Raw genomic sequence first — 17,920 nt, forward strand, 5'->3', positions numbered from 1 at the left:
CATTTGTACAATTCAAAAAGCACATTCATAGGAATTTGGTGCCTTTATCAAGTTTCTTTCAACATTTCTTTCTAAACACAAAACATTAAAGGGCCTACGAGCCAGATAATTCATTATTCTTGATGATTAAATTACCATTCTTTAAAATGGAAGTTCAATAGCTATTAAGAAGAAAACAAAAAAGAATTATTCATAGCTTTATAAGGAGTTCCAGTTATCTTCTATAAATATATAGAAAGCTTTTAGTGTTCGAATAGTATCAAGACAGGTGCAGAAACCAGAACCTAACAAATAAGCAAAGCTAACAAACTTTTTTTTTGTTATTATATGAACCCTAGCCAATTCCTGCTAGCTTACCTACATCCCAAACTGAATATAGAAGATGCAAAAAGCCTTGCACCTCATATAAGTTAAGCATACAAGTTATGCCTCTATCCTACATTACTTGGCAAAGTATATTGCTGCTTGCCAACTCCTGCTCTGATCTCAGAATGGAGAAAGTATAAACATTGCATAGCTAGTAGGGATATTATCACCTCATTTACAGAAATAATATTATTTACTTTGTTTTCTATCTCTGTCTCTGCTTTTGATTATTTATCTCTATGTATCAATTGTAAAGAAGAGCCAGTATAGTGTTAAGGCATCAGGCTACAAACCAGGAGGCTGAATTACAGTCCTGTATTAGGTACATAGTGAGCTGAATGACCTTAGGCCAGTTACTTTCTCGCAGCCCTGAAAAGAAGGCAATGGTAAACCACTTCTGAAATCTTGCCAAGAAAATTGCAGGAACTAGTCCGGACAGTTCCCAGGAGTCAGGACAGACTGAAAGACACAAACATCCAAAAAACCCCACCACAATAAAGAAGTATTGCTGTATTTCCTAGCAATGCTTAATGCTTAGCAAAAGTTTAGGGTGCTAAAAAGATAGGAGTGTCACACCGCCTTTTTACCGAATTATGAAAATCACAATGGGAGATAATGCTACACACAGTATTAGAGAAAATACTACACTGATTTATGTTGGAGTTACATATTGGTCCCTAATTCTCACTACAGCAAGTATTGAAACTACAAGGCAACTTTAGGAAATACATTATTTTCCTTGTGGGATAATATATTATGCTTTAGACTTGTCTCATTCAATTATTATAAGAACTATTGAGATAATATTCCAAAAGTGTTATGTTAATACTCTGCATCATAAATAGCATTCTTTAAATTATAAGTTATTAAAATGCAAATATCTCCCTAAAAAAAGACAGCGAAAGGTTTATTTAAATTTACAAATGACCACTGAAAAAGAAAAACCACAAGTACAGTTTGGCAACTTGTTCTCTCCTTCGCTATGGTTTCTTTGTAACATCTGAATGGAGGAAAACAGCTAGGTGTAATTACAAAGCAATGCAGAGGACAATGAAACACAAACTAGAGTATACGTTATCTTAAAAAAAACAGCACCTGGTTTGATCTTACTGTCTAGAGATGTTTCAGACCAAATGGCAGCATAATAAATACTTTGCCGGTCTGCTGTCAACATTACAGGTGCTATAGTGGAATGGACTCCTGCAGCATCTAGAATAAGGAGCTTTCTAATTCTTTCTGTGGCTGATGTGAAGCCTTCCTTAGGCAACCTGTTATATAGAAATAAACACTTTGCCTTAAAGGAATGCATGTAAGCTACATAGTGAATGCCCAGGAAGTGCCTAGATGATTCTAAAGGTAATACTGGAGCAGGAAAAAAGGTGTACAAAATAAAATATTGATTGAAATGAACAAAACTGAAAATCTTTAGGAAGGCAAATATACTAACATACTTGTGCAAAATAGCATACAGTAAATAACATAAAGTTTGTGCAAAATAACGTACAGCATATCTACCGGTAATTAGAATGCTGCCTAACTTGCCTGAAGCACCAAGATATTGCCAAGAGAAAACAGACGTCCCTAGTGAAATATGGCACACTTCAGAAGTAGCTAAACACACAAAGGATCTATCCATTAAAACAGGGAAAAAAACAACTTATACATACTGGTAAATAAGACAGGCAGAATTCCTTGATACCTCATAAAACTGTTGTATTAGGAAGGGAATCAATTTATAAACAAAAACTGAAATCTTATGTGAAGTTGGCTATATTCTCATACTAATCAAAGTGACACCATGTATCCCAAATGCTGTTGAAGATTATGAATGCAGAGAAACAAATCTGTAAATAGTCATAAAAATGAAGTGACTGATATAGAGACTTTCCACTAGAAAAAAAAAGACTTTGCAGGGAGTCCAATATGTCCCCACGAAATAGAGTTTACATTAACAGCAAATGAGACATTTTGAGATCCAGAGCTGAGAAATGAATGAAGAATCAGTGTATTATACACACTGAAAAGCAGTTACTCTTATAAGGGTACAGAAGTAACCAAATTACGCAATACAGAAAAATCTGTCATTCTTGGATACACAGATAAACTACACTGACTTTTTTTCCCTGAACAATAAAATGATTGTTCTGTTCTCATCTGTTCCAGACAAATTTAAGACATGTTCTTACAGTTATAGATAGAACTGTATTCTCATAATTACAGGATCAGAACTTATAGGTCATATTATACTGCAGGACAAGAAAGGATGACAGCTAGACTAAAATATTATTGAAATTGATTTTATTAATGAAATAAGTTGATAGAATACAATAATTGGGGGGGGGGAAATGAAACACTGTCAGTGCAAATCAACCATACACCAATTTCCTATTATGGCAGTATAAAGAACACTTCATGGGCTTCTGGTTGCTTTTTTGTAAAAGTAAGGTAAAGGTAAAGGTTCCCCCGCACATGCATGCTAGTCGTTTCCGACTCTAGGGGCCGGTGCTCATCTCCGTTTCAAAGCCAAAGAGCCAGCTCTTGTCCGAGGACGTCTCCGTGGTCATGTGGCCGGCATGACTAGACGCCAAAGGCGCACGGAACGCTGTTACCTTCCCACCTTAGTGGTCCCTATTTTTCTACTTGCATTTTTACGTGCTTTCGAACTGCTAGGTTGGCAGAAGCTGGGACGAGTAACAGGCGCTCACTCTGTTACGCGGCACTCGGGATTCGTACACACGGTCAAAATTCATAAAGATCAGGACGTTACAAAATGAATAAATACTGCAAACAAACAATTCTACAAGCCCATCTGCCTTCAAATAAACAAGTTAAATCAAAAGAGAAAGGGAGTACAAATTGCAATTGGGGAGAACAACATTTCCAGGGAAAGCTACATACAAGCAAGAGTACATTCCAGAATTAATAAAATATAAAATGTATTTTCATATAGATTTATTACTCACAGAGTTAGCACCAATAGAAACACATTGTTTGGGATAATGAAAAAAGTTTCAGTAGCGCTGGTATTATCTATTTAGTAGATTACAGATTGGAAATTGGAAGCTTTTAAAAAATAAAGCAACAGTAATTGGTAAGAGTTAGCCTTTACCACCTCTATAAAACAGCAAAGCACTCTACTTAGGACTGTCTTTAAAGGAAACTTCTAGAGATTTCTACTGATAAACAACAACAGCACCAATAATAAATTACACACTATTATCATAGCACAGCACTAAATGAAAACTAAACAAAAACCACAATACAATAATTATACATTGATTCAATAAAATTAGCTTAGAACTCAGTAAAAAAAATATGTGTACTGTACACTAAAGCAACTAATACATTTAAAGCAATGGCCTGGAGTAAGGCAGAGTATGCATCCATCTAGAATTATTTAAAGTGGATTCTAATATGGAATTGTCAGATAAATCAAAGTAGGATAAAACAACTAAACCCTAAAATATCCCTACGATAATAATATGGCAGTACCTGGAGACACCAGAATAGAAGAGAAAGCACTGGGGAAAAATCACAAAATACTAAGATCTGCAGAGAGAAATAGAATGACTGTGGCAATAGCAAGCAAACATGTAGTAGTGATAGTGGTGCAACCTAAAACATCTGGAGCACCACTTGAACACGATTGCCACTGAAAAAATTACCAAGTTATTCTCCACAGGCTCACTCGGTATGAAGGTGTCAACTCAGCTGCCCAGCTAAAGGAAACAGGCATTTATATTGGGCAGTAGAAATATAGAAAGATGCTGAAGGCAAAGTTATCAGCTCATGCAGCACTATGCAGAAGAAGACAATGATAATGATAAACCACTTACCGTATGTATTTTTACCAATAAAACCACATGGATAGAAAATATAAACTGATTGATTATACAGTGCCAGATGATAGGCACCTTAGCTTGAATGGCACTCTACATGCTACTGGGGAAGAAGATTTGAGGATCTTTCAGTACTAATGATGTTTATAATGTGGCTAGATTAAAGACTTTGGAAGGTCTAGTTGGAGATGTTGCCATACAGGAAAAGAAAATCCAAAGCTGCAAAGATATAATTACAGTGGGAGCATGAAATATAAGCACCATGAACACAGGAAAGCCCAACACAGTTACATATGAAATGAAATGACTACAAATTGAATGTTCAGGCATCAGTGAGTTGAAAATGACTGGGATAGGATACTTTCAGCCAGAAGATCACATTATTATGGTTAGAAAGATATAGCAAGTACTGTACAATGAATAATATGGCTTAGTCTTTGTAATACAGGTAATCCTCAACTCAACCTCTGATCCTAATGGAACTTGTCCATTACAGTCACAAGCAATGACAGCTGTTAAGCCAGACAACCTTGCTTAACGACCCCCAGCCCCTGCTCTCCCTGATGCAGTTGTTAAATGAATGTGTGGGTTGTTAAGTGGAACATGGAGTGCCTCAGGTGTGGGAGGAGGCACTGGGAGGCATAGCATAGGCCTACTGCCTGACCCAAGCCTCCCCAACCCAAGCCATCTTGTGGTCCGCTTATTGCCCTTGGGGTCCACACAGCCCTTGGCTCTGCTTTGGCCACCCATGTCCCCACAGGCCTTCCCCCCAATTGGGTCCCTGCAAGATTTCTCCCCCACACCAGGTTCCTGTAGGGCTTGGGCCTTCTCCGCAGCTACCCCCCCGACTCCTGTCACCCATCACGCACTTACCCTTTGAAGATCTCCAGGGCTCTAGAGCTTACCTTGGCACTGTGCAGACCTTGTTAGGAAAACAGAACAAAGTGGTTTATCTCAGGACCACATGGCAGCCTCCTAGAAGTTTTGCCATTTTGCCGCGGCTACAAGAAATTGTGGGCATTCTAAAAATGGCGACTGCTTCCAGGAGGCAGCCAAATGGCCCAGGCATGTATGTCCAGAGTGATGGGTGATGGAGGGGTAGAAAGCAGGACCAAGGCGTGCAGCGACCAAGGAGGGCAGAGAGAGGCAGAGAAGGTGCTGCAGCATCCTCGTGATCAATTGTAAGGGCAAATGACTATGGGGGCACTGCAAAATGGGGTCATAATTAACTTTTGAAAGGTCTGTCAAACAGCTGCTAAATGACCAGATGTTAAATGAGGACTACCTATAAAGATATGAGTCTGCCAAAACAAAGACAGAAGAAGAAAGAAAACTGGATGTCAGAACAAACCTTGGAAACTGCCAAAAAAAGAAGAAGCCAGAATAAGAAAGAAAAAAATCTTAAGAAATGAACTTAACAAAGAGTTTCAGAGAGCTGTTAGAAAACACACAAAACAGTATTACATCTGCAAAGACACTGAAGATGGAAACAGACATGGGAAAACAAGGACCCTTTCAAAAGATTTCTGAATTCAGAAGGAGGTTCCAACCTGGAACTGATATGCTAAAGCATGCCAATGGACAGATAACTATTCAAGGGAGAGCAAAGGCCGATGGACAGAACCTATTGAAACACTGTAAAGTAGAGATGCCAACATCCAAGATATTTTAGAGGATATTCCCTGTTTACAAGAATCCCTAGTACTAGAAGATGAAGTTATATCAGCACTCCATTCATTGCCAACTCAGCTACAGCAACTGATGGAATACCCACTGAAATATAGCAAGCGGTAAGAAGAAGAATCAGTAAAGGTTCTAATCAAGCTATGCCAGCAAATCTGGAGAATGAGACAGTGGCCAACAAATCAGAAGAAGTCAATCTACAATACCAAAAAAGGAGAGCTAACAATGCGCAAACTGTTGTACTATGTCCTTAATTTCACATGCTAGCAAAATAATGCTTAAGATAATTCAACACAGATTAGACCGCTGCACGGGAAAAGAGATGCCAGATGTTCAAACTGGCTTTAGAAAAGGCTGAGGAATATGAGACATTATTGGAGATGAATGCTGGAATTGAGAAAGCTCAGAAAAATGGGAATCCCAGAACATATCATTTGTCATCATGAGAAACTTATATACAGGCCAGGAAGCCACAGTACAGACAGAACATATAAAAGGGATGGGGGATTGTTGAGTAAGGTGGTTCATGAACAGCCCTGCTAACTTCGGATCATAATGAGCAGGCTCCATTGTGGTTGTAACTTGAGAACTACTTGTACTCCAACTGTCAATGTCATTGAAAGACAGGCATTCTCTTTTCCACATAAACTTTATTGCATCTTCAATTTCTTTCCATACTAAAGCAAAATTGGTTGTTGGGAACAACTATTTTGTTATTTTAAAAGCAGAAATGCACAATGCCCTAAACTTACCACCACATAAAAAGAAGAAACCAATAGCAGCTTGCTCTTTCAATCCCAAACATTGTAGCCAGTGATTAATGAAATCTGTTTTGTATTTTATTGTCTAAATTTCTGTTCATTGCTGCAACTTCTTCCATTGTTCGCAGTCTGTTTCTGATGTTTGTATAAAAAACACAAGTTGTGATTTTATTACTAATGGTTAGAGATTATTTTTTCATCCTGATATGAGATGTTTCCTGCTGGTCTACTGTATTAAATCTGTGTTATTATCCCTCTGCTTTCATAGCCTATTAATACATCTGTCTTTTCCTGAGACTGAGCAAAGATTTAACTTGTTTATGGAGTTAGCAATAGCACTTAGGCTTATATACTACTCCATAGTTCTTTACAGCATTCTTTGAGTGGTTTCCAGAGTCAGCACATTGCCCCCAACAGTCTGAGTCCTCATTTTACCGACTCCGGAAGGATGGAAGGCTGAGTCAACCTTGAGCCCCGTCAGCAAATACAACATGAGCACCCCTACAGACCCTGAGTCACCTTTTCTCCCTTGAATATAAATCACTACCCAGCTCTATTATGTTGCATTTTGGCAATGTCTCCTGAAAAGTGTGGGTGTGCACGTGTCAGAGAAAGACAGACCTTAAAACAATTAGAATGATTGTTTTCTCAGCTCACATTAGAATTAGTTTTAGAATTAGAATTATAATTAGAATTAGTTTTCTCAGCTCACATTTAACTCCTAAGAGTACAAACATAATCAGTCATAAAAGGCTTTGACCTTCCGAAAGGGCCTGAAGACCTGGCTTTGCCAACTGGTCTGGGCCCAATTAGGATAGGATTCTGAAGGTGGTTAATGGATTAAGATAAATCCCACCCCCTTCCTGTGTGTATCTTGCTCCCTTCCCTCCCGTCTTCATCAATTTTAACTAATTGCTAGTGTTACTATTTATTATTTTAATGTTTTAAATGTTTTATCTTGTTGTTTTTAATTGATTGCAAGCTGCCTAGAGTCACCTCAAGGCGAACTGGATGGCATATAAGCTTAATGAATACATAAATGAAAAGATACAATGAAAAAGGAGGACTTGGGAAAAGCACATGATGTGTTGGGAGTGCTTTTTAGTCACTTGCCATAAATATGCATTTCTGGTTCCAGAATAATTACATATTCTGAAAAGCAGCATTATTCCACTGTCTGTCTTCCAACTTATAAAACAGGGAGTGATGCCTATTTATATCACACTAACATTCTGCAGGATTTAGCTGTCAGTTTACAGTCTCTTAGTGGCAACCAATTTAAATACTTATTTTAAGTAAAGTACCTCCATGTAGGAATAGTGGTACTCATGCTGGAAGAAGCTGCCTTTTAATTTTCAAAATAAAGAAGAGTCAGAAATTCAGAATGATACACATTTTGTCAATTTCAATTCCTACCGTCCCTTCTTCCCTGAAAGCAGCTTTACCCAATGTAGCCAATATCCACATACTGCATGTGGACTTTTAGAATATAATGGGCAGGTTGGGTAGAGGGCAGAGGCAGGAGAAAAAGCTACTGCCAAAGCAATGGTTAGTAAAGCCTGAGCTTAAGTCTAAGAAGACGTATGCACGAAGATAAAGAGAGGGAGGGGAAAGTGAAAGATTCTGTTACTGAAACTTTACAACAGAAGGAGCACTGATCTATATAATGTTGGTATCCTAGTCTGAACTAGTCTGAAGGGTTTTACAAAGTCACTAGGTATTTTGCATGTTCAAATCTAACTAATTAAAGGGCACCCTGGTTGAGGAAGGCTGCTTTTAAAATTACAAATTTGGAAAATAAATTGCTGTGACAATAATAATAGTCAGATTTTATTTTAAGCATAGTTTGTGGAAGAAACCAAAGTTGCAGACAAAGCAACTATAGCCTATTCCACATTTTTATCTCTTTTTTTTCTGAATACCTAGAAGAAATTAGTGAGGAGGTAAAGCACATAAAAATGAACTAGGATAGTGATTTCAAACATACTAAAATAAATCAAGATTTATAAGTCAGCAGTAAACCATGTTTACTAGCTATGGTTTACTGCCCTTTCATCACACATCCCATTCAGTCAAAAACACATTATAGTTTACCATTATGTGAAAATCAGAGCAATGAATTAACCAGTGGAAGAGCTTGCCTTCATCCAGGTCCTTCATCACTGGAGTTTTTAAAGAAAATACTGGACAGCCACCTGTATGAAGTGGTATAGGGCAGGGGTAGGCAACCTCGGCTCTTTTATGACTCATGGACTTCAACTCCCAGAATTCCTGAGTCAGCTATGCTGACTCAGGAATTCTGGGAGTTGAAGTCCATGAATCATAAAAGACCCGAGGTTGCCTACCCCTGGTATAGGGTCTCCTGCTTGAGCAGGGGATTGGATTAGAAGACCTCCAAGGTCCCTTCCAGCATTATTCTGATTCTGAATCTATGAGGCCTGTTTAAAATTTAAACATCTTGACATAAATACATTCTAGTTTTTAGAACTTCATTAAGTGACGCCCACCACCACCACTCGGCAAAAAAAAACAAAAACCTGAAGAAATTGAAATCGGATTTAAAAAAAATCAAACAAAAGAGTTTCCCGACCTGGTCCTACAAGTGATCAGAAAAATCAAGACGTGTAAGAGGACATACATGAAACCCACTAGAAACAGTTAATTATCTACTTGCCCAGGCACTTTTTCAAATATACAGACAAGCAAGCACAAAGGATGCTATTAGAGATCTTTGCATTAAGTGTCAGGAACACGAGCAGCCAGGAAAAGGCTGTAGTCAGGTACAACCAACTACAAGTAGTCCTCGACTTACAACTACAATTGCGCCCAAATTTTCTGTTAAGTAAGACAGTTGTTAAGGGAATCACTGCGGTTGTTAAATAAATAACAGTTGTTAAGGTGATCACATGACCATGGCAGACTGCAACTGTCATATGAACCAGCTGCCAAGCATCTAAATTTTGATCGTGTGACCATGGGGATCCTGAAACTGTCGTGTGAAAAACTGCCATAACTCTTTTTTTTCAGCAATGTTGTAACTATGAACAGTCACTAAATGAATTGTTGTAAGTTGAAGACTACTTGTACAGTGAAGTTGGTTATACCACATTAACTTGCATGGGATACTAAACATACCCCAAAACGATTGTATTCCATAAAACAAATCAATGGGAATTTACATTTACAGAATAACAATTCAATACTAAGAAACTATCTTTAAAATATGTTATGTATTTAAGATTAAGTGTTTATTCTAACACTGATTTTATTCAGAGAAGGGAACAGTGTTGTTCTACGTTTGGAAATCATGTTACTATACCGGCAGAACAAGCAAAAGTACATTTAGTTCTTTTGGTTTAGACTACAGCTCCTTAAGCAACCATGAAAGAAATATAAAAAATGATATTTGGTTTTGCTAAAGTTTTCAGAATTATTTATGTATTTCAATAAGAGCACTAGCTCACTCAGAAACCATACCTTACACAGTAATTTTAAAAACATAAAAACTTTTTCATATTTTTCCATTATATTTATTGAACTGTGATTAAAAAAACTGTGTCAGGTAACTGTTAAAGAAAAAAATAGATACAGAAAATACAAAAAAAGTACAACTACAATGTAAATAAATAAACTGATACTGCTTATGTACCAATTAATCATATATGTAAAGTATATCATATACTGGTTTGTTGTTGTTGACATAAATCATAAAATCCACCCAAATTTGATAACACTGTTGTCCTGCTTCCGATATCTCATTATTTAAACTTTATCTGTGTGTTTTTTTCTAATATGGCAATTGAAGAGACCTTGTTAATTCAAATCTCAAATGTTATGTCATCTGGAGGTTTCCAATGTTGTGCAATTATTGTTTTGACTGCTAAAATTAGACAGATATGTTTCATATTTTTAAGGCTTCATCCTGTAAATAAATGCAATAACCAATTTGGGATCATCAATTTTTTGTTCCGTGATGTTACTTATTTCCAAAACTTTTACACCAAAAGGATGTAGTTTTATCACATGACAACTACAAACACCCATGTGACCAAAACACTGGTCTAGAGCCGCCGCTTCTGATTGGCCCGGAGCAGAGAGGCGCGTCCACCTTGCAGACTTCTCCGTTCCATTCATGAAAAGTACGAGTGGCTAGAATGGAGCGTGTGGATTCCAAACATACAACTGAGCGTAAGCGCATGCACTGGGCAGCCAGGCCCCCTTTATTTTGCTTCTCGGGCGGAGGAAAAGGCATCAGAGGTGCTTTCACTAAGCTTGGCTCCTTCCGTGGCTTCGATTATGGTACCGCACACACGTGTCCTGCTTGGGCATGAACATCGCTGAACATATGTGAAATTTAATTCCTGAATAAAAACAACATCTTCCCTCTTTGGGACTTTCTCTGGGAAGAATCAGATTGCAAGGAGTTTTTCTTCACAGCTTGCACTTCCTTCTTCAGGAAATCCTTCGGCAAGCCAAGCCTGTAAGTAAGCGATTGTCGGCCCTCGAGGTTGCTCCCGGGGTGCCAGCTGGGCGGGAATCTTCGGGCCGAGTCCCGCGCCCTACCCCAGCCTGACCCGTTGCAGGCTGCGCCTACGTCTGCAGTCCCATGTGCTCTTTCCAGCTCCGGAGCTAGCATTTATCTCACCCAGAGCTCCCATGTTTCCCTTCCTCCATATATAAAGTCTACCAAGGATCCATGTCAACCAGGAGTCTCAGAAGACCCAAGTGCAGAAAAGGTAGTGAGATAGCTGGAGGGTTTTTTTGCCCAGCAGAGCTGGCGGGGAGAAAGAGGTCAGCAGGCCAAGCAGACACTGTAGGGGAATCTCTCAGAAGTGGCCCCGGAGATCTGCCACCCGCAGGACAGCTGAAAGGCAGGGGCCGTGAGGGGAATCTTCTGAGACCCCCAGTGACCCCCCCTGGGCTAGAAGAGACGGCGGCGGAGCAGGGCAAGGGGAGATCCGCTGGGCAGGGAAGAGGCGGGCCCGGGGCACCCCAAGACTGGCTGCCCCCACCCGCGCAGCAGGTAGACCTTTCCAGTCCTCCTGTCTCTTCCTCCGCTGCCACCAAATACAGTCCGAAGAAGCAAAGAGGTTTGTGGGCAGTCCCACAAACAGCTCATGGGCAGTCCCACAAACCAAAGAAGTTCAACCAATCAATTCAAATTTCACAAGTTTTTCTTATTGTGAGAAGTTTGAATTGATTGGTTGAACATTTTAGTCCCACTTTTTTTGGGGGGACTGCACATGGCGGGGGAGGACTGGGAGCCGCAGGAGACAGCTGAAAGAACCGCATGCGGCTCTGGAGCCAAGGGTTGCCGACCCGTGATCTAAGTGATGTTACCAGCGCTTCTATAACTAGACTGAATAATACAGGTGATAACAGATAACCTTGCTTTGTACTTTTTAAAATCACAATAGAATCTGAATCATAACTGTTAAATCTAATCCACACTTTAGTTGGTCCATTTGTATGTTCAATCATCTTACAACAGCCAGTCCCAAATCTGGATTTATTTAATATTTGTTTTAAAAATGCTATTTCCAGAGAATCAAAGCCTTTAAACTTTAAATATATCTAAAGAACAAATTGCTAGTGAAGATTAATTGGTTTTATTAATTTCTATAGTATTCAATAATTTTCTAATTGGATAGTTATATTTTAAATTGGGGAAAAAATTAATTAAATATAAATTTACATTCATATATAAAATATATGAATGATGTCACATAATCAGTGGTTAGCTAATTTAGTATATGGTTTATAATCCACATTGAGAAGTGAATTGGGTCTATAACATGACAATTTCTGTGAATTTGTATCCGTTTTAAAGATAAAAATAATCTTAGACTGTTTTCAAGACTGTGCAAAGGGGTCCTCTTGCTGCAAACTATTGTATAAAAATAAAAATTCAAATCTTAAGATCTTTTTAAATTCTCTATAATATTCCCCTGACTGTCCATCAGGGCCAGGAGGTTTTCCACTTTGAATAGAACTAAAGACTTCAGAGATTTCTGAAACAGAGAAAAGAGATTCCATAAATTATATAACTTCTGGAATTAATTCTGGGAATGTTATCTTTGCTTGGCAAAAATAATTTGAAGGAGATTTCGTCTGTCTGCAAATAATCTCTCTCCTTTTACTTTCCATCTGTTTGTATATACTAACTATTACAGTTCTGTTATGTATTTTGCTATATTGTTAACTTCTGAATAAAGTTTAGTTGATTTTTGCAATCATTTTTTTTAATTGTGCTCATCTGATGTACCCTTAATATTGTCTTCATAACATCTCGTCTCATTCTTATTAATGTTCCATTTATATTATTTTCTTGAAAAAAGTTTCTCAAAGTTTGAGTTAGTTGTTGCTTTGCTAGTGCATTGCATATCATTATATGATTAAAACATGAATTCTAAGTAAATGAATAATCTCTTTTAATTTGAGCACAATTATCACTGGAGTGTGATCTGAAAAAGTATGAAATTGAAAAGGTTTAGATCACGGGTATCAAACTCGACCACATCATGTGACATATTGTGATATATCACAATGTTTTTTGTCTTTGCAGAGCCAGGGTGGACATGGCCTGCATGTGACCCATCCGGCCCGTGGGCCGCCAGTTTGACACCCCTGGTTTAGATGTTCGTATACAGTATATCCTACAGTGGGATTCATGTCTACCTGAATAAAATGTATGCGCTTTTGTTGTAGGATTCATAATTGTCCATACATTTATGAATCCATGACTATGAATTAAATTTTGAAATGCATTCCAGTCTGAGACTTTAAAGTTTCAACATGGGTTTTGTTCTCATTTTGTAAAAAGTATTCCAGTTATTTTAAGACTCAAAATGCCCCAACCCCCTTCGAATGGTTATGGGTGTGTGTGGGTGGGTGGGGGGGTGTCTATACTTCTTTGAGTATGGACCACCTCTGGAAAATTGGAATAGGACTGTATATTTCCAGTAAAATTAAACAGCTAGTGTGAATTAGACACAGAATATCAGAGTTTAAAGAACATTCAAATTCAGAAATTGTAGATTTGAAACATTTTGTCAACATCTATTAGCCCAGATGAAAGAATTCTGAATGCAAACATCATTGTACTCAAAGACCCAATAAAGTATGCTCAATGAAAAAAAAACCTTCCAGCACAGAAAGGAATAACCACTGAACAATATATAGTCACCAACACATTCAGTCATTGCTGGTTTGCAAAACTTAGCATTAAGGCCCAAGCTCTGAGAAATAGTGACAATACCTTAGATGCTTGAGGTGTTGAAATCACATGAACAGTGCTAGGTTTGACGCCATTTGCTTTAGGTCTTTTATAAAGGGCAAATCTGCTTTTCCTACGACCCCGGTCACCATTAGGGAGGCAGCCATTGTACCTATGAAAAAGATATGTGTTTGTTATTTCCATTGGCTGAGCATGTAGTGAAAGAAAAATTTAAAGTGTTTGTAGACACATATACAAGGGCACAACTATCAGCTACCCCTGATAAAAGACCACCAAATTGTTCAACCAGTCAAATCTATAACACATTACCTGTTGGTTGGCCTGTAATATACACCTATGGCAATTATATGTTTGTGACAGATATGCAATGCCTGTGGTAAAGCAGCCTACAGATATTCTGAACTCAGCACTAAGAAATGCTTCCTTCTCAGTGATGATCAATAAAAGCTTATTATTACTGAAGACTTCAAATATGGATGTCTAGACACTAGGTTTTGGTGCCTTATGTTTTGCTTGATATTTGGAGATCTGGCTCAGGACTTATATTTAATTTGCATTCTGTATACTGAAAGATAATCCGGCTGGCATAGACTTGAAGGTCTACTAGGAGCAAAAGAGATTTGAATGCTTTATATATACCTGAGCCTTCATAAATAATTAAAATTAGGAGAGTAGACTATATTCTTCAACTGATTAGATTTTAGGGAAATCCTCTGAGAAATGGTACACTGCATATCCTTGCCAATACAAAAACAAACATGTGACTCTTTGAAATAGCCAACATAAAGCTCTACCAAGAAAATAATCCACAATGAAGTTCTATCATCTCTGTGTATGGTAACAAAGCATATGCCAGCATAACAGCCTCTAAAGTACAAAACAGTATCTCTTCTTTGTTTCTAGCATCTAATCCTTTGATAGGAATCTAAACAAGTCTCAAGTCAGGATATTTATCCTGATTTTAGAAGGCATAAACCAGAGTTACTGTATTAAGTTATCAAAGCAGAATGAATTTAAAATATTTTTTATTTAAATTGGATTTTCTAATTTAATTGGATTTTCTAATTTGTTACAAGTAGTCCTCACTTAGTGATAGTAATTGGGACTGGAATTTTCATTGCTAAGTGACGTAAAGCACAATGGCACATGACCGGGATCCTAGCAACAATAATTCCAGCACTTCCAGTTGCTGTTATTATAAAAATCATTGCAGGCATTAAGCAAGAACATCATATAATGACCATTTGTGACCTCATGCTGTCTTCCCCATTGGCTTTGCTTGTAGGAAGCTGACAAAGAACGTTGGTTATGAATGGTGATCAAGTGACTGTGGGATGCTGCAATATCACAACTGTGAGTCATGTGTCCACAGGAACATTGTGACCAACCTAAGTACAAAGACTCATAATAACAACCACTTATTCAGCATCAGCATCAGTTCAACGAAGCCCTGGATGAGTGGTCATTAAGTGAAGACCACCTGTAAAATATACAAAAATTATATAAGCTCAAAGAAATTAGCAGAGCTAGGAAGCACTAGGAAAGGGAGGAAAAATAAGGAACTCTTTAAACCAAATGCATCTTTCTCTGGAATCATTCTACAGCACCAAAGGTAAGTCACACAATCTATAAAGGTTTTTAAAAAAATTTGCTGAAGACACTGTGACTATTAATTGACTTAGTCAATTAATGAGTTAATGAGAATTCGTGGTGAGTTAATGACTGAATACTCATTGCAAATATAAATGCAATAAATAAATAAATCCAGCAAATACAGTACTTACATGTTGGTTAATAGGACCTAAACAAACCTTCATTCAACTCAAAAATCAAAGCTGGATCAGACTGTTAATCCTTACATAGAAGAAAATCTCAGGGCTACAGACTCCATCCTGAAAGAAAACAATAGCCAACTACTTCCATTGCTGCGATTCTTCAGAGGAGAGGGGGCTAAACTTACTGCTGAATAATACTGAATAAATTCTTGTTGGGTTCTTCTTGCTCTTTGAGCTTGGTTGTTTCCTTACAGACTAGGTAACTACTTCAGTATTAGCGAGTGTAAGGTTTGCTTATGGTGGAGATGTGGCTTCCTTCTTGTTGGCTCCCTGTTTAGGTATTGTTTCTTCCCAAGGACCCAGCAGTTTACTTCTGAGCTACATGTATTCTCTTCTACCAAATAAATTATTTCTCCATTTTGCATGACTTTTAATATTCAGTAATGGTTAGCAAAATTTCTCCAAATTACTGTTCCCTGAAGAGCAAAACCAACAGCAATTAAATCTATTGCAATGGAAGATGAAAAGATACCTGGGGAACCAACAGAAGTTAAAACAAAAATAAAAGCACAGGTAAAGCTCAAATTCAAACCTACCACAGGCAAGGTGGTAAAGTATTGGTGCTTATCTCTTATTAGAATAAGATGTAATGAATAATATGTGTGTGTGCTAAAATTCAAATCATTCTCTGGCTGGTGAGTTTGATGGAGAACCTCTGACAGTAATATTGGAGATCTGCCTTTCTCCATATTTAGAGAGACAGAGAGAGCTTAATTACTTCTTCACAAAGAAACAGCTTTGATCTTTTTTGCAGCACTGGACCTTTTCAAATAATAATGGTTTCACTATCCAAGACAGTTTGTCCTAACAGATTATAACCATTTATTCCAAGCGTATCTATTAATAGTTACGCTTAAAAGCCTACTATAATAACTGTTAACCTAGTTGTAGAATAAAATTCCAATATTCTATCTTGAAAGAAATTTTGTATGCACACTTAAACACACATCATGCCTCACCCATACAGGAAGAAACAGGACAGTAACAACTTGAGATAAGCAAACGACACTACTGCCTTATCTGAAAGTGAAGAAGACTATTCTGAGTCATTCTGAGAGTAAAATAGAAAGCAAAAAATCAAGATTAGTGTTAAATATTACAAAGGCAGTAGAAATTGACTTTTTAGGCAAAAAGTGGAAACAGTTGTTAATTCAATTTTCTTAGAATTAAGAATAGACAAAGGAGGTTAGTGTACTGAAGAAAGGACGGTAATATCAAAGTGAGGCAAGATCATGAAGAATAATGTAAGGATATTTTAATATCAGATTAAAGTACAGAGTAATGAAAAGAATGCTCTTTGCAGTATAGAGAAGGAATACAGATGTGTTAAAGTTTAGGGTGACTTTCTATGAGTTACTATCATGGACAATAAATTAGTTTGGCTATTCCTCAAGATGATAATCCACAGAACTTAGGTTATTTGGGGCATGTGAAATGAAGTGATAATAGATTAGGAGAAAAAACCCTATTATCCGTGGCAAAGATAAGGGAAACAGAAGGTAAAGGCAACCAAAAGCTGAAGGATAGGAAGATCATATTTTTCCACTTAAGCATCTCATCTAGGATGATCAAGTATATACAAATGAAAATTCTGCTATATACAGGGATAATAACTCTTATTAAAAGTGCTCAACATTTTTGATGGAATAAAAAGCAAGTGATTCAGAAGGGTAATTTTTTTATGCAGAGTCTTAACAAGTGACTCCATAAAACATTAAAATAATTAAAGCAGTCTTGCAAAAGGCTAACAGGGTCGGGATCATCCTGATATCTGAAGGGAGAATATATCAGAGGGCAAGAGCTACTACATACAGGACAGACAGCACTTCTCCTCCTGACTCCCACATTCCTTGGCTAACAGGATGACATGCGCAACCTGCCTAACCAAATTGGATGGGTAGAAATGATTGGGAAAAGATGGTTCCTAAGATAAGCCATCCCCAAACCGCGAAGGGCTTTAAAGAAACCAGTACCTTGAATTGCACTCAGAAACACACTGACAACCAATGCAGTTCGCAAAGCAATTGGTGTTACATATGTCAAATATCCGATACCCTTTACTACACCTGCACTCAACATTCTGCACCTGTTGAAGCTTGTGAATCCTCTTTCAAGGGCAGCCCCATGTAGACCGCACTGCAGTAATCTGTCTGTGTGTCTGTGAGCAAAGCCTCCCAATCCAGGAACATCCTAAGGTGT

General features: G+C 37.7%; 1 protein-coding gene across 1 annotated transcript in view; it reads right to left on the reverse strand.

The window, feature by feature from the left end:
* The window catches only part of PELI2 (pellino E3 ubiquitin protein ligase family member 2), a 49,242-nt gene that overhangs the window by 17,568 nt on the left and 13,754 nt on the right, over positions 1–17,920 (reverse strand). The window contains exon 2 of the mRNA XM_081315293.1: positions 13,908–14,037. Coding sequence (XP_081171419.1) covers positions 13,908–14,037 — 130 coding nt within the window. The remainder of the gene's footprint in view (positions 1–13,907; positions 14,038–17,920) is intronic.

The sequence above is a fragment of the Vipera berus genome, assembly GCF_964194415.1.
Source record: "Vipera berus genome assembly, chromosome: 1".
Taxonomy (NCBI): Eukaryota; Metazoa; Chordata; class Lepidosauria; order Squamata; family Viperidae; genus Vipera; species Vipera berus.